The sequence below is a fragment of the Vitis riparia genome, chromosome 1, assembly GCF_004353265.1.
Source record: "Vitis riparia cultivar Riparia Gloire de Montpellier isolate 1030 chromosome 1, EGFV_Vit.rip_1.0, whole genome shotgun sequence".
NCBI classification, from domain to species: Eukaryota; Viridiplantae; Streptophyta; class Magnoliopsida; order Vitales; family Vitaceae; genus Vitis; species Vitis riparia.
Window position 1 is genome coordinate 6,173,340 of NC_048431.1, and position 20,775 is coordinate 6,194,114.

Here is a 20,775-nt window from a genome sequence, read left to right on the forward strand (position 1 = left end):
CAATGATGTCACGCATGTATGAAAATGACATAAGGAACTGACCCTAATGTTGTGCCTCCAGTCCCCGTCAGGATTTGGTCTTTAGGAGTTATTACTCAGTGATGGAGTTGTTGTGACATATTGGTATCAGCATATCGGTGATCTAACCAGATTCAATATATTCTCCGGTGCATAATAACCAATCTTCATCCAAATATGTTGCACGTTACCACGGGCGCATAATTAATGAGCATATCCCACGGCAGATTAACTATAGGCCGAGTGGCTGCAACTTAGTGGTTTTCAATTCAACTTTTGTTAATGCTAAATATTGAATCAATTTATGGTCAGATTTTAAAAATGAAAAATTATAATATAGGATTAATTACGTAATCCATGTGGGTTATATATCCCATGAGACCCACGTTTAATGTAATAATAATCCGAGTGAAATAAGATACCTTGGCGTATGTACCCAAGAAAAGGCACCTCCGCAGGAAGCTAAGGAACCTGGCCTACAGGGTACCGCTACACACTTTTTTTTTTTCCACTCAATTATAAAATTGAAATCAATAATTCCATTTGATAATACAATGAGATAAAAATATGAGGTACGATTTTTCAACTTTTTTTTTTTTAAAAAAAAAATTGATCACGAGCAGAGTTAAAAATGGCGTGGGTTTGTGAGTGCACATGCAAAATTTGGAAGATTACAGAGAATTATTAAAGGGGAAGAGCAAGTTGGGGAGGGGCTGCCGCGAATGAGATGCAAGGTTTGTAAGTATGCGATGGGTAACAAAGAGGAGACAAATCAAGGAAAAAGAAAGAAAAAGAAAGGAAAAGAAAAGAAGGAAAACAGAGCAGGGGGAAGCACCGCGTTAGTGGGAAATTACGGAAACGGTCCTTAAATCAAGAATATTCCATTCTGGTCCTATCTACACTCCCCGCACCCATCAGGTCCTGAAACCAGAAAGAAAGAAGAGAGCCACCATTTAAGACCACTATACAACATACGCGTGCTCAATAAGCCATTATCCCTCATTCTCTTTCTCTCTCCATCTTCACTAACCCTAGATCTCCGTCTAAACCCTCACTTCACGTCACCCTCTATTGCTCTATCCCTCTCCCGTCTCCATTCAGATCTGAGCTTTCCGCTACTCCAATTTCATCTGATCCATATTTCCACTCTTCATTTCTTTTATTTTTGGTATTTATCTACTGTGATTTTGGTAATTTGGACTATGAAATTGTTATAGATTTGTGGCTGATCCGCCCAGAGTATACCATTTTTATTTTTTATAGATCTGAGACTGAGCATGCTGTCTGTCTGCTAGTTTGGGATTGAGACGCTTTATTCTCATGGCAATGCCATCGGGAAATGTGGTGATATCGGATAAAATGCAGTTTCCGGGAGGTGGAGGCGGGGGTGGCGGCGGCGGCGCCGCTGAGATCCACCACCACCGGCAGTGGTTTCCCGACGAGCGCGACGGCTTTATCTCCTGGCTGCGCGGGGAATTCGCGGCAGCCAATGCTATTATTGACTCGCTCTGTAATCATTTACGCTTGATCGGCGAGCCTGGGGAGTATGATGCTGTGATTGGCTGTATTCAACAGAGGCGGTACAATTGGAGTTCGGTGCTGCATATGCAGCAGTATTTTTCTGTGGCGGAGGTTATTTATGCGTTGCAGCAGGTTGGGTGGAGGAGACAGCAGAGGCATTTGGATCCGGTGAAGGGTACGGGGAAGGAGTACAAGAGATATGGTGTTGCATATAGGCAGGGGCAGAGGGGTGAGACTGCCAAGGATAGTCATAACTCTAATTTTGAGAATCATAGTCATGATGCTAATTCGTCTGGTACCCTCGAGAAAGGAGAGCGAGTGAGTGAAATATACGATGATGTGAAAGGAGGAGACAAAGGAGACGTTGTTGGAAAATTGGAAGATAAGGATTTGGCCGCTGCAGCGGAGAAGAAAGGTAATAGTTGAGAGTCATTTTGATTGTCCCTAATCCATTGTGCCTTTGTCATTAGTAATTTCAACTCGTTTGTTGTTTAAATGCTATTGACAAAGAGACTAACTCCTCAGCTGTGAAGCTAATATATGTATATTTTGAAAAAGTTTAGGTTTTTGGTAACTGTAATATGATTAACCTTGCAGACTGATAAGGAAAAGTTTGTATGACCTGGAGATAGCTTCCAACTCGGTCATTACATCATATTGCCCTTTCTTCTATAAGAGCGCACACAGACATTTTATGCAAATTTGTTTGTATTTGATGAAAGGAAATTATTCTTTCCAAATCACACTTGCCCCTTCAATCCATTCATGATGGCATCATATCTCCTGTAATTTAATGTGGACTCCGTTTTAGTCAATGCGGAATAGTGGAAAAATATGCTTTTCACCCGGGTTCCTGCCTTTGATGGGAGGTTAGAAAATTGGTGACACGTTTTGTAGGACAACTTCATCTTCGCCAAATCATTATTTTTTGTTTTTCTATTTTTTTTCCCTCAAAATGCTAAACTGCATGCTTTACAAAATTCTTGTGCAATGAAAAGCATGCTAATAATTTGGCTTTTGTTATGCTGCATTTATGCTTTACATTCAAATGCCCCCAAAAAGATCGAATTGTTACATTAAAATCGCAACCATATACACTAGGCTTCTCTGGGCTCAGCTCTAGAAACAATAATCTAAGAACATAGCAACAGAGAGAGCCCAAGCTCTCAAGAAAAAAAGAATGAGGAAAATTTTCTTTAGGCCTTAAGTAACTCCTTGTTTTGAAAGATGTTTTATTCTGAACTGTCACTTTGCATGGATTGTACAGGATACATAGTTTTGGTTAATTAAGGCATTCTATTTGCACTTCTTAAAATATGGCCATTCCATTTGTCGTTCAATGAAATTTGATATACTCAAAATTATAAGGGAATTGAAGCCACTTGCAACCTTTAAAAGGCTGTGTGCAATTTTTAACTTAAAAAATTTCCTTCTGGCTGAGACTCATACTAGAATGGATATATAGCATGATCTATTCATTTTCTGAGGGCTTTTCATAACGATTCAATTGAAGCTACATACAATCATAAGAGAAGTTCAAAACAAAAAAATTGCAAAAATAAAATGAGGGCTTACAGCTCAAAGAATCCGTTTTCAAAAAGAAAAGAAAGAACAAAAAAAAGCTTAGATTTGGGTTGCTCAGCAATGTCCTGTTTGATTGTTTTACTTTATTTTTATGTATGCGTTTGTGGCTAATTCTTCCTCCAAGGTTGCTGTGCATAATGTGCGTCATTTCCATTCATTCTGTGCTATTTCCTAGAGAGCTTAAAGCTATGGAATGTCAGGTTGTTTTTAACACTTAAAAGAAGAACAATTGTGACATCTAAGTAATGGTTCTTGTCTGATACTGAAATTTTTTTTATTAGTTCTATTTAAATCAAATGGCTCAAAATGCAAAGATTATGAAACATAGCTATTAATGGAAATAATGTTTTGTGTTTAAGAAAGTATTTGCAGAAGTTATGAATTTTGTTATTTTTGGACAGCTGGAACAGATGCTGTTGCAAAACCCAATGCAAATAGCTGTTCGAAGAGTTCAGAGAACTCAGAAGGATCCCGATGTGTCATTTCAGAGACTGAGGCCAATGACATGGATGATGGAGGCACGTTAAACCCTAAAGGCAATTTTTTTTTTTATTTTTTATTTTCCATTTGTGTGTCTGTGTATGTGTTTCTGCATTAGAATCATCAGGAGCTTAGTTTTGAGTAGAATTACCGACTCTATTTGCTCTAGATAGAGCTTTGCAAAAGACTATGATACCCATTTGACCCATTCACCAAGAGAGGAGCTGTTTCACCTTCAAGATATCCAAGGGGCTCCTCTAGGGTGAGGTTGCCATAAGGAGGTTTCTGAAATAGGAAGAAGGTTATGCTGAATAGGAAATATCCTGAAGGCTGATTATGATTGCCTCTTCTTACATGAAGCATTGGGTGGCTGTTTTAGTTAAAATACAGTTATGACTGTGTTGCGATCCTAAGTAAAAAGATTGTCCTTTCAACACACTTGTATTGCATTTATTTTAAAAATCTCTCTGCCACATGATTGACATTAGCTATCAGCTGAAATTTCTGAATATAGTTTTTTTATTTTTCCCTTTAAATTAGGATCTTGTAACATGATTATGGAGAACAATGCACATCCTGTCCAGAATCAGAATGAGAAGCCGAATCCCACTACTAGTCCAAAAACATTTGTTGGTACCGAGATATTTGATGGCAAGGCGGTAGTGTTACTTTGCCCTTCTACTTGTATCTTTGTTTTTATAGTAGTTCCAGTTTGAAACAATAGCTTCTCTTAAAGTGGTGGTTGTTTTGTTTTTGTTTTCCTCATTTTCTCTTGCTCCTTTTATTCCTCATATGGACCAATTTTCGTTATAGGTTAACGTGGTTGATGGGCTAAAATTGTATGAAGAACTTTTTGATGATTCAGAAGTTTCAAAATTTGTTTCACTAGTAAATGATTTGAGAGCTGCCGGAAAAAGAGGACAGTTGCAAGGTAAGTTCACCAATGGCTTTTTCTTTCAACCACCAGGAAGAAGTGTTACTTCCATATTTCCGTTTACCTGTAAAGAAAAATCACTTTTAATATTTCTTTTGTTTTCTTTTCTGCTATCTGCATTTGGATCCATAGATTATAGGCGATATTTGATATTTATTTCTCTCCATAATATGTTAATAATTATAAAATTGTGACTAGAAGCATCTTCGATCCTCATGGTTTGAAGTTTCAGGAGATTGGTGCCTGGACGCATTTGCCACAATGTGGATGGTTTTATGTGTTTTAGCAATGCTAAGGAGCTTGAAAACATGGTACTTATTTTAAAAGTTGGTAAATTGTATGGAAATCAAGAGTCAAGGTAAATAATTAAATAATTGATATCTGAGTTCACTGTCATATGCCTTGTTTTAGATTGTTCTTAAGTTTTACCCAAATTATTTCAAAATCTCACCGCTTGTTTTTTTTCTTTCAAAACCTTGAGACATCCTGAATGGTTCGCTAGGTTTTAATCAATTGGCATAACACACACACATAGATGCTTGTATATTTATGTTTGTGTGTATACATATATTTATATATGAATGAGTAGTTGTGTGTCCGTGCTAATGTTACAATAAACTCACGGGAAGATCCAACCTTTATTCATAGAACCTCTGATGGGGCCTGTACCTGCATGGCAGTAAATCTGTTTGATACCTTCATGAATATTTCTGGTATCTTGAACTTTTAGTAAACAGTTTGATACTGATACACCTGTCATCTATACTATTAAGAAAGTGGATGGAGAGATCTCTCTCTTTCATCTCTCCAAACAGTTATTAAGCTATTAAATTATTTATCTCACCTTATTTTATCAAGATCATTAATTTGATGACAAAAATAAAGTAGTAATTTATTTTGTGGGCCCCATCACAATTAAATAAAAAAAAATTAAACCATTACCAACATGAATTTGTTGGTTTTCATATTATTTTTCAGTCACATCTTTATTTAGCCTCCATGTAAAGGATGGTTTACACCACATCATAATATTTTTTTTTTTTTTATATAATTTTATGTTAAAAATGAAATTAATTGTACATACAGCATGCGTGTTGCGTCTAGTATCTATAAATTATTTAGAGTCTTTCAACATACCTCTTGAGGTCAATATATACATTGATATCCCTACTGATATATCTATATCTTTTTTTCCATGATATTATTGTCAATATCAATGTTTTATTTCTTATATGACCTTTATGCCATTGTTGTACATATAGCGTGGACTAGTGGATGGTAGCTCTATTGGCCTCCTTCCTGTCAAAACATTGACTGGTATTGCTCTGCTAAAAGCATACAGGCCAGTGCTCTCCTCTGTTAGGCACACCATCTCTATTGGCAAGCACCACCATAATGCCTATATAAGACTTTCTCCTCCATTCTCCTTTTCCATTTTAATCTCTATCTTCCTTGTGACTGTCCGCTAAGGCCAAACCGTTCTTAACAAATATCCCCATACACCCAATTCCTTCATGTAACGTTTTGGCTATTTTGCCTTCCTATTCTTTCCACATCCACACTACCCTAATCCTAGAGACAGTAGCAGGTGTAGCTGGTTGTTTTTTACTTGAGAATTGGTGGAAAACGGAACTTTACACATGAGGAATAGGTTTTTTTTAAGATGCAATTTTTTTGTTGGTTGAAGACTTTTGTGGGAGAATCTGTAGTATTTTCTCGTAGATTTTGTGTAGAGGGACAGATAGCTTCCTCGTGGTTTTTAAAGAGAAGGTGCAGTTTTTGTGTATCTTTTGATTCTGGGGAAAAAATTTTCCCTTTGGAAAGTTAGCTGATTTTAGATTGTATAGGGGATCATTATGCTATGGATGCTGTAAACAATACATCTTGAATGGTTGTACAATATTATTATCCAAATAATATTTCATGAAGTGCAAGGCTGCAGAAGAGATTTGAGATGTCCTAACTATAATAAAATAATAAAATTAAGGTGGTAGATGAAACTTATGGGCACATGTGTTCTTATGTGTATGTGTTTTGGAATGCATGGAAAAGTTGTTGAACATATCTCTATATTGATGCTTTTATCATGATTGGAATAGCTTCCTAATCTAGTACATAACATGATATCAATTTTAGTGTTCTTGTGGCTTAATAACAAAGGATTCCCTCTTCATTAAATGTCAAGTTTTTCTAAACTATTGTTTTACAAGAAGCAGGACAGACATTTGTGGTTTCGAAGAGGCCCATGAAGGGGCATGGAAGAGAGATGATTCAATTGGGCGTCCCCATTGCAGATGCACCTCTTGAAGATGAAAGTGTGGTTGGGACTTCAAAAGGCATGTTCCACAGTATTTAGCTCTCTCTGAAAATTATGGAAGATTTTTTTGTGATTCTTCTGCAACAATAAATAAAAGAAAATGCTTCCTTCGATCTCTTTTGGAATTAAGCAGAAATTTTAAATCTGAATTTCCCTTAATTATAATCTATTTAACTTTATATGGAATTTGCAGATCGAAGAACAGAATCTATACCTTCCTTGCTGCAGGATGCTATCGGGCAATTGGTTGGCTCACAAGTCTTGACTGTGAAGCCGGATGCTTGCATAATTGATTTTTACAATGAGGTTGCTAATTATAGTAATTTTCTATGGTACTGCAAAAAATTTGCATTATGCTAAGCATTCTTACTTTTGTTGCCTTTATTTGTAGGGTGATCATTCGCAGCCTCACATCTGGCCAACTTGGTTTGGTAGGCCTGTTTGTATCCTATTTTTGACTGAATGCGATATGACTTTTGGGAGAGTAATTGGAGCAGACCACCCTGGGGACTACAGAGGCTCTCTTAAGCTTTCTCTTGTACCTGGGTAATCATTTTCAAATCTCTCTCTCTGTTAAATAATTCTCTTTCTCCCTGCACCCTGGGACTACAGAGGTTCTCTTAAGCTTGTCTTTTGTACCTAAGCAATCGATATTGAAGCTCTCTGTCAATATATATTTTTTTTCTCTCTGCACCTTCTTTACTTAATTCAAATGCTGCGTATCTAATATTTCCCACTCTGCAACACAGATCCCTGCTTGTGATGCAAGGAAAATCAGCAGATTTTGCCAAACACGCTATTCCCTCCCTACGCAAGCAACGTATTCTTGTTACCTTCACAAAATCTCAACCAAAAAAAACCACGGCAAGTGATGGTCAGCGACTTCTTCCACCTGCAGCACAATCATCTCACTGGGTTCCGCCTCCTAGTAGATCACCCAACCATATGCGCCATCCTATGGGCCCAAAACATTATGGAGCAGTCCCAACAACTGGGGTATTACCGGCACCAGCACCACCCATGCGGCCACAGCTTCCACCTCCAAACGGCATGCAACCACTGTTCGTGACCACCGCAGTTGCACCAGCCATGCCTTTCCCTGCACCAGTTCCCCTCCCAACTGGGTCACCTGGGTGGCCAGCAGCTCCTCCAAGGCATCCTCCTCCTCGTCTCCCAGTCCCAGGCACTGGAGTTTTCCTTCCTCCACCTGGCTCTGGTAATTCTTCATCTCCTCAACACATATCAACTGAAGCAACCTCTACCTCTGTAGAGACAGCCGCCCCAACAGAAAAAGAAAATGGATCAGGAAAATCGAGTAGTAACAGCAACACTGTTTCTCCAAAAGGGAAATTGGATGGAAAGGTGCACAGGCAGGAGTGCAATGGAAGCATGGATGAAACTGGTGTTGATGAGAGAGCAGTGACAAAGGAAGAGCAGCAGCATAATGATGAACTCAAAGTGGCAAGCAAGCCAGCTGGAGCAGTTTAGAGAGGAGGAGAGAGAAGCGTGACTGTATTTTTTTTTTTTCCTTTTTTAATTTTAATTTAACCTTCAAGGGAAACGGGGTAGGCTGCAAAGTGCAAACTGCAATGAGTCTGAAGCAAATGTAAAGGGCGGCAAAATTTGAGACTTGGACATTCATATACTCCCAGAGGGAGGAAGGGGAAGAGGAAACATTCGAGTTCCCTTCACAAATTCCCTACTCCTCTGTTCCATTTTCATTTTTATTCTTTTTTGTTGTTTTATCATATGAATTTAAGCTAGGCACCGAACCCAATCCATTCTCTCAAATTAATCTGTAGCTCCTGTCTCCGGTGGAAAGTTTTTTTGCGGCTGCAATCAGTGATTTGTAGATTGAGTTCTTGCACCCATACTCTATTTCTGTTTTTGGAATCGAATTTTGCAATATATGTAATATTCAAAATTGTGGGCTTTTGTAGCTCACAATGATCAATTGCTAATGCTATTGACTTGGAAATTAAAGTAGGAGAACTCATCATCATCCTTTGCCAGCATCTTATAAAATTAAACCAACTATCTAATTTTTTTTTTTTGGTTCGCATCAGTATTCACACTATCTCTGTGGATGTTTAAAGCAAATTTCGTTGTCACGATTTCGTTGTTAGAAGCGATGGACCAACCTTGCAAAGTGGAATTAGGTAATAACTTAATATTGTATGCTTAGAGCTTAGAGCTTAGAGCTTAGAGCCTAGAGGGCAGGCATATTGAAATGGAGGAGAATAGAATGGGAGACTGCAGGCATCCCCGTGTGATACTGAAAAACTTCGTGTCGGTGGAGGAATGCAAGGTCGAATGATTTTGTGAATTGAATGGGTATGATCTATGAACAAGTGGATGTATCATGTTTGTTTACACAAATGAATGAATTGCAGGAATTGGAGTTCATACACAAGAGCTGCTGTACGGTGGGGTACAGACCCAATGTGTTCTCAACCACTCTCTCTCATCTCATCGCCACTCGCTCTCCCCACTTGATTCTGCCGTTTGTTCCAATCAGAGGTACTTCCCTCATTTCTCCCCCTTTCTTTCTTTCTTTAATTTTTCATTTTTCATCTGTGAATTATGTTATATGTAGAGCGGCTCAAAGAGAAATTGGAGGAGTGCTTTGGGTGTGAGTATGAACTCTTCATTGAATTCACCGGTTTGATCAGGTCTCTTTCCTTACTCTTTCATTCTGCCTTTGGGTTTCTAATCGATTCTTTTTCCTTTTTGATTTCTGTATACCTTTCAAACACCTAAAACTATTACCCTTGCGCTTAATATCCATATACATGCGGCTCATATGACTTCTTCTGTTTTTCTAAATCGAAATTGGTATTCGCTGATGATTGATATGAATATTTTGTTCATTGGGAATGCCAACTCTGACAAATTAGGTGTGACGACAGAAATTGAATTCGATACCCTGCCCATTTCTAAGTTGCACCATAATCATGTCGTTGGTTCATATTATCCACTCAAGTTGGTATCCTGATGATGCTTTGCGTTTTTAAATCAGCTGGACTAGAGGAGCGAGCATTGGATGGCATAGTGATGATAACAGGCCCTATCTCAAACAGCGGGACTTTGCGGTGTGTATGCAATTTTCATTTCATTTCCAATTCTTTCTTGGTTGTAATTTGTGAACTCAGGTGCTCCATTTTAATTTTTGTTTGGTTACTTCCCTTCTTTCAGTATTTGAAAAGTTTTTGTATGGGCTTTATGCTTTATGCCTAAAGATTAAGATTGGACACCATGATTACCCCCTGCTTTTCTTGGACCTATTTGTTAAATTTAAGAGCAGAAAAAAATTACAGCAAAGAGAAGGAAAGTGATTTGAGGGAACCTTCCTCCACTAAAAGAAATAGGAATAGACTTCTTTGATTTTCATTTTGTTCATGAAGACTTATTTGTAAGACTCCTACTAACAAACTTGGAGATGATCTGTCCTAATAGATTGGAAACTGCCCCCCTAAAAAGTAGCAAACTAGTCTTGCAAAGTTGATTCATTCCTAAATATTTGACTAAACACATAAAACTGTATAATTTTACTTCCAACTTTATGCACACATGGATAATAACATCCACAAACTCATAACATCTTCCTCTCTAAAATTAACCTTGTCCTTGGGGTTATTTTGGAAAATCCAAACCTACACCTTTTTCTGCCACATTATCACATCCAGTCCATCTGCCTTCATTTTCTTCACCTAACAGAGCTTCTCATGCACACATGGATGATATACAAACCCTCTTCAAGATCTTGCATGATGAATCCCACTTCTTCCTGCAGAAATTGATACCATAATTGGGCATCACTTTCTAATGATAAGTGGCTGATTATACCTGCTCCTCCGTATGGGTATGCTGAAACCCAATTTGTTGGGTCTTTACTTCCATGGAAACGAGGAAAATCCTACTTGGCCAGCTAAGGTAGAATTGAGTAAGGTGAGTTTATTTGTCCTTGAAGTAGAGTGGAATATAAAAGTAATAAATTTGCACACAGAAAATTTACATGCTTCAGTTGCCAATGAAGTAAACTATGTGCACAGGAGAAGAGGGAGGATTTGATTCTTATTCATTATAAAAGGAAGATTACAATGCCTCAACTTATATAATTACAGATATCTGTGTATGGCAGATACAGCCTGGGGATATTTCCTGCTTCTAACTATTTGACACCATGAGAACTTGTACTTCTTGCTATAATTTTTTTTTTCTATTTCTGCTACACACAATAAGGCATCATGCTGGTCCACATGAGTGCCTTCTCACTTTGCTTGAGTGTTGTTTGACATAATGAAGCACTTCACTAAAACGCTTTACAAAAAGGGATTCAGTATAACTGCTTCCTCTTTTGCATGAGCATTTTCTCTTCCGCCTTGTCTGTTGCTTTTTTTTACTGACTACAATTGAACAACATATATCTTCTTTATTTCCTTGACTACTTGATTCATAAGGCTGAAAGAGCATTCGCCAGTATATTGTCAAATTGGTAGGTTGAGTAATGTGCTCTCTCAGTGACATGCAGTGATGGCAACTGTTTCATCTTGGATGCCCTTAAATGAAATAATTCATTTCCATGACTCAAACTCATCTTCTAGATAAATTGGTTTCTTTGTTTTCAGTTCTACCTTTCAAGCAATGATATTTGCCTATAAATGATTTCAGTATTGATCTTGTCATATTGACATCAGTGTGTAATATGTTTTTCTTGCTGAAAGTTTTTCGGTATCTTTTGGTAAAAGGCAGTTTGTTATTTGAATAGCTATGGAAAGGATTTCAAAGGTGGACTCTTTCACTTCCAGGATGGGGATCCCACAACCATTGTGCCTTTGGCTGGAGTAAGTTTGTCCTTATCCAGTAGATATGTTAGAAACAAAAACTTGAGACTCCTTCAGAGGTCATGTATAATTATCATATGTAGTGATGAATGTGAAATATCTGACATACATCTTATAATTGCCATACATAGTTGATGAAGGTAAAATATCTAATAGGTCAAAGAAAAAAAGAACAAAAAGTAAACCATTTTTGCTGCTTGCAATGGATTAGGTGGATTATTGTCTTTATTTGATTCCATCTAATACTTGAGCAATACTCATTAGTTTGTTTTATACTATTAGGATGTTGTGATGTACACAGCTGACTGCCGCAACATTCATTCTGTTGATGAGGTACCTTCAAGTCTCTGTGTGTGACTGTGTTTGTGGAGAATAAAGTACTGTTCCCTCTCTCTTTTGGACAGTGAAGTACTTCCCTCATCATCCTATGCAATTAAAATTTATTCTTGCTCTCTTCCTTTGGTGCTCTTACTGCATAATATCTTGCTCTTAACATGTGCAATCCATTAACTGGCTCTTCCAAAGTGCTGGGTGGAACTTTGTGGATGATATACAATAGCCTACTAGTAGCCAAAATTCTAATAACTCCTTCCAGTTCCTGCATTTTGTTAATAAGATTCCATATGACATTAGTTCCCTAGCTTTGAAGTCGACTGACAAGTCTTTGTTTGTTAACTCATGAGGCTAATGATACACTAACTTTCAGGAGTTAATTGTGCTAGGGATCAAGATAAGCAGCTATTCAACACTTTCTAACTTCCTAGTTTGTGAGAAAAATAGAGCTTCTCACATTAAATCCATTAGGATCTCATGCAAAACTGGTGTTTTTCTCCCTTGTGTTGGTCAAAACGCACAAAGATGATAGATACAAAATGTATTCTTTGAGTTCATTAAACTTTGGAAAGGACACTAGCATGGATGTCAGTGTTTGTCATGGGTATGAGGTGTCTGACATTGTGATCTCATAGGCTGGCTGTTGTTCAGATTTCCTTATAATCTGCCTTGGTACAAGTTCTACCTCACCTGGATCAGTGACAGATCCAGACTTGTCGCACAAGAAGCCACTAAAATGTGCTGTTTTGGATGTAAAAATTTAGAGAGCTGGAATTGTTTTGGAGTTTAACAGCAATGAAATGCAAAATAGTAAAGATGCACAGGTGTAGTTGTTTTCTGCACTTAGATCTCCATTTGCAGAAGAGGAAGATTGGAAAATTCTTGACCTTCTCCATTCTGTAATGAGTTAGCTTGGGAAAACAGTAATTCAGAATTGCCAAAGTATTCTAAGATGGCTAATGAAAGAAACTTTTAATGCAACTAGTGAACATTCTAAGGCCAATTCTTCTTGGACAATATGTTTTACATTCATAAAACAAGCGATATTATTTCCCAAGCCAATGTTGTAGTCGTCCCAGCTGTTTTTTAAAACAATATTCTGTTCTTTAGAACAAAAAATGGTTAACTTAGAAAAAAGTTTTTTCAGAATTTTTTGTTTTGAAAACAGGTTGTTCTTTAAATCAAAATTTGAGGTGCTTTCACTTGTTTTTTGTAGAGTATTCTGAACAACAATTGGGAAAATGGAGAATGCTTTGAAAACTTTTGCATTATATACAAGTGAACAGTAACTTCATGAAGAATATGCCATAAAAACTGTTTTTCATATTTTCCCAAACCAAAATTTTATTCTTAAAAATTATTGAGTACTGTTTTAAAAAATGTTGACAAACAGCCTCTGATTGTTTCATTTTAAAACCCATCGTTTTCTGATGTTAATTAGTTTGAACCTTGACAGATAACTGATGGTGAAAGGCTGACCCTAACTCTATGGTTCAGTCGAGATTGTTCCCATGATGAGGACGCTAAACTTGTTTCCCTTCTCTCTCAAAGCCAATTACACAGTTCAAATAATGAGCCTGATTCATACCTTCCTTTGCCAGCATCTAGTAGTATGTACTGGTTTTCGCCAGACCATATTTCTCAGCACCAATCAGGATTCAATATATGCTGGGCAAGAATGCACATTCTAGGATACAATCTTTTCTCTCCTCAGGATAAGAGTTGTTTTTCAGCATTAGATTCATCTTGTGATTTCTCAGAACGACTGATGGAGCAACTGCAACTAGCAAGAGGAGATGAGTTGTTTGACCAGGAATTTGTCAACATTTTGCATGTTCTTCAGGTATTCTTTCAATTGCTCCTTCACCTTAATATTTAATGTTGATATCAAGAAAACAATGAATGAATGTGGTTGTATATATGCTTTAAACACCTTTGAAGATTGGTCTGATTCCGTCAAACTCCCTCCCTCTTTTCAATTTTTATCCTACCTCACTGGTTTTTTCCTCACTTCTGTTTCCTTTTTCCTCATTTTGTAGAGATTCATTGACTGCTATTAAGATTAAAAATGTAGAATGCATGCAGAGAGGCAATGATGTCGATAGTAATTATTAAGGTGGCCAATCTTGTGACTGTTTGTTACATGGTGGATCTGGTTGAACCTCTATCTTCCATGTAGTGGGAAATGAGAATCAATTTTCCCAGCCTAAAGTATTTTTTGACAATTTTGAGAATCAAAGTATTAGAATGTGTTTTATCTTGTGTGTGTGTGTGTGTGTTTTGTGTGGTTGAAGGTTGGCTGTGTTCATAGATAGTAACAGGGCATAGCATCTCATGTCATATTTTATAGAATTTATCTTTTGTTGGTATCATTCAAACTATTGGTTGCAAAATCCTTTTAGAATGGAAAAAAGGTCCCATTACTAGGTGTGGAAGATCAGAAAACAGATGCTGTATTTAGTTTCTTACTGTCACTTAACAGCCCTCCATTCCTCATTATCTTCAACTTTTTAATTTTTTTTTCCTTTGCAATTTGGGGTTGTTAATGGTACCGATGGTAAAGCAACCCTCGTTAGAAAGGATTTGTCACTTTTTGTGAACTCGAGGGCCCAGTCCAACACACCCCATGAATAGAGGATGCCTTTACCACCATAACTATGATGAGGGTCTTCTATCTTTGCATCTTTGGTACATGTTATTATGTTATTTTCCCATGATGTTCTTACTATAGAGGGGGAATTGCTTCCACGAGTTCTCATGTATCTATCATGCCTATTTGCTGTTTCATCTGCACAAGCTGTAGTCTTTTCTGGAACTAAAATTCTTTATTTGCATGGTTTAGTAACTAAGATCCAAAGCTTTGCATACCTGATAGGCCCTTTTTAGTTGCATGCCCCAGCTGTTGTCCTTTTCTAGACCTAAAATGCTTTATTTGCATGGTTTAGTAACAAAGATCCGAAGCTTTTCATTTCCTGATGAGCCCCTTTTTAGTTGTATGTCCTTTTTGGTGTTTGGTAGATGTAGATTCTGGGAATAGCATAGCTTGCCAGAATTTTATTACAAATCATATGCATCCTTTAAACCAAAAAAAAGGGCTTCCTTCTCCCCCTATATTTTAGTTGTCACTTAAAAAAGGAGTAGAATCAGTTGAATTCATGTTTGATGGGGCTAAATCACTTTTAGGATTCACAATGACTTTGAATGCAATAACTTTGGTTCCCCCTGGTCCGTTGATAAAATAATCATTTTTTTCTCACACTTCTGAATTGGTTGATGGGGATTTAAGATATTCTACTTTATTTTGTTAAAATATTTACTTATGTTCTTACATGTGACTTATGTTAAACAGGTGGTACAGTTTTACAGTTGGAAAGCCTCAAAGTTGCAGACTTCAAAAGTTGAAAGGGAAACTGAAAATTTGGTAGTGAAATTATCAGAGTCACAAAGAGAGAAAATCAACAGCTTAAGAACTACATTCTTAAATGATCAACAACTGGCAGAGACGGTGTTGGGTACAAGTTGTGGTGAGAGCAGGCAGCATTCCTTTCAATGGGTCAGTTTCTCTGCTGCAGTTGGTGCATGGGAAGTTTATACCCGTGAGTTAAGAAAAGAGCTAGTTCTGAGCTTACCATATTGGATAAACCATCAAGCTATTTTCTCTGTGCCATTTGATGGGTCTTGAGAAAGATCGAAGTAGCATATATTTCATTTTAGCTCCTCAAACCAAAGCAGCCTGAATCTGGCCTTTTATTTATAGCAAAATCTGTCCGGTTGTTTTGAACCGGATGTTGTCTTGCATCAAAATCTGCTGAAAACTGGGGTAAGCGAATCGGTACTCTCAGTCTGCTCCCATGGCAGTGGCTTGCAGTTAATTGTCAGACAGTCTTCACATGAGAAAATATGGAAGACGTGAAGTAATATGAAGCATAAAACTGCACTATTCATTATTGGCTCTAGAAATATAAGATATTTAGCAATACTAGCTGGGCTTCTCCACAATGGATAATACTCGAATAGAGTTTCAAACAATAGCTAAGCTAAGCTTAATATTTTACATGCACATATAGGTTCTCACTTGCAGCCCATTCTTTGCATATTTCTCACTCTCTACATTGGAAGGTTAAGCTCTTTGGACGTACTCCATTTATGCAAAACCGCACCAAAAACATCATAGAATGCAACATCAACTTGAGATGCAGTAATCTGCACTGACATGAACCCTTGCCCGTCGTAGTAGAACTTGAGTTCCTCTGGATTCCACCATTGCACATCGCCCCTCCATGCCTTTGACCCGCCACCACTCGTCAGAAATTGAATTGGACTGTCGGGGGCACAGACAACATACCAGTTAGGTCACCTTTTTCTTCCTTTATTTTTCTCAAACTTACACCCATTTTATACCTGTCGGGGGAACTGATGTGTTCCAAGCAATGGTCATGTCCGTTTATGTAAAGATCCACACTGTTTGCCTGGAGATTTATGATGAGAAAATGTGAGATTAATTCAATATTAAAATAATTTATATAAAATTGTTTTGGTTGTTTTATATTATATTGATATTATTACCTGAAGGATTGGGAGAAGCTGATCTACAAGCTCCACTGTGTCCCCGTGATGTCCCGCACTTCTGATTGTATGGTGGCCAACCACAATCTTCCATTTGGCTGTGGAATCTCTTAATGCCGTGTCCACATCCTATCACACAAACGTGTTTGGTAGTCAAGAATATTGATCAACATGGGGCGTTGGATTGATAAGTATTGTTATTAAATAATCCAATGATGGAGTTACCTGGAGGAGGTTTGAGAGATAAGCCTGACGGGGAAGGACGCCCTTCCAGTCATAGTCATGGTCCTCAGGATCTGTGAAGTATTTGTCCACAAATGGTGTCGTATCTACAAAGAAAAACTCTACAATTTCTGCGCAACAAGAAAGTGAAAGATATTAATAATAATACCCCAACAAGAAAGTGGGTTTTGCCACAGAAAGCACTAAAGGAGACTTTCGTTAGCCTTTACCTGAATTCAGAATAAAAGACCTCAAGCAAAGCCATCTGCTGTCCATCTTGGTAAGAATGGGACTCAGTTGAGCCTCAACTTTTCCTCTGTAGTCATGGTTACCCAAAACTGCAACAAAATAAACAAACAAATCCCAAACCTCCAATCACTTTTCTTTGCTTTTCCATCAGCCTCTTTTGGGTCACATTTTTTATTTATAAATGTGATAACAACTCCCTCAATTATTCCTTTATTTTTATCATTTATGCTCATCTGCGCGCTGCGCTCACAGGTGTTGGGGCTTGGGGAATGGGGAATAATAAAGAAGTCTGAATCGTCGACTGTGTAATAAAAAAATAATAATAATCTTGGAGGTTTGGATTTACCATTGTACCATTGCTTTTGCAAGCTTGGGGCAGTGTAGACTTTGCCGAACGACTTCTCGAATGCTGTGTCGTGGATGCCCGACAATCCATTGTCGTAGAAATTATCTCCAGTCGATACTACAAAATCTATGTCCAACTCCTCTCCTACCCTTCCCATCTACAAATATATTTTACATATTTGGGTTACCATACAAAGCCATCTGTAATAACTCAAAAAGGGACTTTTTATTTTTTATTTTTGGACTTTTATAAATAAATGTCCATGACATATTACTATTATTTCATGACATGGAAAAGAAAAACAAACTTTTCATGATTAAAGTGAAGAAAAAAGCACCCCATGTGGCAACTTTCCTTAACAATTTAAGATAGGTAGGGTTTAAAAGAAAGGCAAAAATGTTGGGAGTCCCCCACTAAAAATATTTAAAAGGGTGGTCCAAGGAGTGGTGATAGGATGGGCTAAAGCCCATACACTGCTTCACAGGTGTCGCAAGATGATTAGTATGAAGGCTGACAAAGGGGAGGGAAAGTTCCTCATGGCTTCCTCTTGGTCCACCATATTGGCCATTATCGTATGATCGATGTGGACTTGTTGCATGGTTTGGTAGACAGTGTCTTCTGCAGAATAGCATATGGAATCTATTCGGAATTATACTCTCTATATGATTCCAGTGCAATAAAGGCTATAAGGCAAAGAAAATAAGAGAAAAAGATGCAAAACATCCAACGATTCCAGCACTGATTTAAAGTGTTGTCGTGTTTCTATTGGTTCAAATTTTTTTTATAGAGTAACTTGTCTTTGATGTTTAGCGATTATAATCCTTCTCCTCTTAATATTATTAGTATTATTAACGTCAATCCAAAAATAATAAAAGGAGAACAAGGAGTGAACCTGAAGTGCAACCAGAGATTGGTTGAAAGATCCTCTTCTTCCCCAGTCACCCACCACCAGAAAGCTGAGGGACCCGTCAGCTTTAGCCTGCTGTTCCAACCGCAGAAGCTCTGCTACTGAAGAAACCGAGCAGAGCCCAACAAGGGCTGTGAACACAAGATAGAAAGCCATGGCTTTGCTCAAGAGAAGAGCTATGGTTGGATGGATAGGGTGAGAGAGAGGGGGAGAGGGGAAATGGGAGAAAGGAAAAGGCTCTCTGATTACCGTGCGTGAAGAGGTTGTGAGCCTTTTTTATAGATGAAGAATGAAGGGTGTAATGAGTAAAGCGAGTTCGGTATCAATGGGTTAGCGATGACAAATTGAAATGTGTCCTAAGGAAACAGTATGAAGGTGGCATTAATGGGTGATTACCCACAAATGGACAAGTGCCCAAACCCTTCAGCATCCGAATCTACCATCCACTTAGAAACCCATGGACCACCGGAGCTTGCATCATGTCGCTTACCACGCCTTGTATTTTAATGGTCCAAAAGGTATAATTCTATATACCAACTCGAATATGCCCCTTGAGTGGAAAATTTATGGCGCTCTGCGAATATTTTCAGAAATAGTTGAAAAAAACGTTTTTTTTTTTAAATAAATACCAAAAAAAAAAAAAGGGAAATGGGGAATTGAGCTTCGAAATAATTGGATGAGAATGAGTCATACGCCAATGATTGAAAACAAATTAAGGGAATCATTAGATAGAGTTGCATTTATAGCACATAAAGAAAAAAAAAATTAACATAAAAGATAAATTCAAGGAAATTTTCAAGCAAATAATTGTATCAGAAAAAAACAAAGAAGGGAAACGTAGGGGCTAATAACACTGAGTTGGTAATCAAACACATGAAACATGAGAATGGAAGTCTATGTAAATGAATAAAATAATTAAATCGATATGATTAATTTTCACGTTTTAAAAATTAAGTAGATTGTTTACATCTTTTTTTCTAGGGTACATTGTAAAATTTTTATGTAAATTAGTAATATGGAATGAATATATTAATTAATAGACAATAAATAGTTCTTTTAAACACTTGAGTTAATCAAGAATGAATCAACTAAAGCAATTTTTTGGAGAGCCATGTGGGTGGCATGGGAGGAGATAAGGGGAAAAGGAGGGGTGAAGTGGGGAAAAAGGGTGTGAAAGTTGTTGACCTCATCCAAGCACATGTATTTGGAATCTTGGATATTCATAAGGGGGGGAATGGGAATGGGTGATGGAAGACGCAGCATGCATGATGCATGCATGCGTGGAAGTTGGAAGATGACAGGCCAAGCTTCAAACAGCCACTACCCCACTTATCTTTATGTCTTTCTGGGGCCGTCTGTGGGTACCACCATTCGGAATGTTTTGGAATATCCTACCAAATATTCGCTGCCAATCTCTAGCCTGTACAAGTACGACAACATCAATCAGTGTCTTTCATTTATTTGAAACAGTATCTTTCTTAACAATTTAGTTGTGTAATATGTATAGAAATAGAACGATGAAAACCATTAATTCTTGGTATACAGGTGGCGCAGTCTGTTATAACTTACAAGTTGCCCATGCCCATGGTTTGGCCTCTCGAGCTCAGTGGGCGCTGCCCAACGTCCCCCGTTTCCTCTAAATAATCCCCAACACTCGCTCCACAAAGTACTACTGCATGTGCTTTTAGTTTTCCCAGGAAAACACAGCCAGAACGAGGACGAATGGAGGCAAGAAAAATATTGAAATATACAAAATATTAATAAGCTCCATTATATTTTATTCTCTTTTATTATAGTTAACATTAGAGAAACTGATATATATTTTTCCTTTTATATATATATATATATATATATATATATATATATATATATATATATATATATATTTTCTTAACAGCTGGGTGTTACCTTTATGGAAGAAAATTGAAGGAAAAATTTTTAGGCCATGGTTAGTGGTTACTGGTTTGTAATTGTAAAAAAATAAAAAAAATAAAATTAGGGAAACATGCATGAGAATAAAAAATTAAAAAAATAATTTTTTATTTTCACAAGTAAAAAATATAATATTTTAAAAAATACTTTTTAATTATTTTCACTTATTTTATGATAACTTTTTTAAAAAAATAGTTATACAAATTTAAAAAATAAAACTTTATACTTAAAAGTTATTTTTAAAAATATATAAAAAAAAAAACGAGTTAAAAACATTTTAAATCTACAAGTAGAAATTATAGAACAATTTTTAAAAACTAGTTTTTAAAATTATTTTCGAAAACCTCATAAATAAAGCCTTAACTTAAGCTTTGTTTTCTTATAGTATTAAGAAAATAAATATTAAAATAAAAGAAAAAAACCACTAATAAGCAATAGCTTTTAATGCTTTCATAACCTTTGTTCATACCATTATAAGAGCATAAATTCTGACATGTATCCCCAACATACATCATACTACGA

At 37.0% G+C, this 20,775-nt stretch overlaps 3 protein-coding genes across 6 annotated transcripts; 2 read left to right on the forward strand and 1 right to left on the reverse strand.

The window, feature by feature from the left end:
* The first annotated feature begins 912 nt into the window (after positions 1–912).
* Positions 913–8,675, forward strand: LOC117918038 (RNA demethylase ALKBH10B). 3 transcript variants are annotated; one of them, XM_034834576.1, is made up of 9 exons: positions 913–1,186; positions 1,282–1,954; positions 3,525–3,659; positions 4,144–4,262; positions 4,417–4,534; positions 6,754–6,873; positions 7,048–7,160; positions 7,246–7,400; positions 7,604–8,675. In XM_034834576.1, the coding sequence occupies exons 2-9, from the start codon at positions 1,339–1,341 to the stop codon at positions 8,340–8,342; spliced, it is 2,115 nt and encodes a 704-aa protein (XP_034690467.1). In that variant the 5' UTR covers positions 913–1,186; positions 1,282–1,338; the 3' UTR covers positions 8,343–8,675. The 3 variants fall into 3 exon arrangements, with proteins under 3 accessions (XP_034690467.1, XP_034690462.1, XP_034690473.1); XM_034834571.1 differs by having other exon boundaries at positions 913–1,954; XM_034834582.1 differs by having other exon boundaries at positions 913–1,954; positions 3,525–3,641.
* Positions 8,676–8,910: 235 nt separating this feature from the next.
* LOC117918058 lies at positions 8,911–15,835 on the forward strand. Of its 2 annotated transcripts, XM_034834590.1 has the most exons (8): positions 8,911–9,162; positions 9,248–9,374; positions 9,451–9,526; positions 9,874–9,946; positions 11,603–11,698; positions 11,981–12,031; positions 13,488–13,874; positions 15,381–15,835. In XM_034834590.1, the coding sequence occupies exons 1-8, from the start codon at positions 9,085–9,087 to the stop codon at positions 15,711–15,713; spliced, it is 1,221 nt and encodes a 406-aa protein (XP_034690481.1). In that variant the 5' UTR covers positions 8,911–9,084; the 3' UTR covers positions 15,714–15,835. The 2 variants fall into 2 exon arrangements, with proteins under 2 accessions (XP_034690481.1, XP_034690486.1); XM_034834595.1 differs by lacking the exon at positions 11,981–12,031.
* A 116-nt stretch (positions 15,836–15,951) lies between these two features.
* LOC117918073 (purple acid phosphatase 3-like) lies at positions 15,952–18,691 on the reverse strand. Its single transcript, XM_034834604.1, has 7 exons — positions 18,307–18,691; positions 17,415–17,571; positions 17,050–17,157; positions 16,823–16,950; positions 16,598–16,726; positions 16,433–16,500; positions 15,952–16,352 (listed from the first exon to the last, which is right to left on the reverse strand). The coding sequence occupies exons 1-7, from the start codon at positions 18,475–18,477 to the stop codon at positions 16,139–16,141; spliced, it is 975 nt and encodes a 324-aa protein (XP_034690495.1). The 5' UTR covers positions 18,478–18,691; the 3' UTR covers positions 15,952–16,138.
* Positions 18,692–20,775: the final 2,084 nt, after the last annotated feature.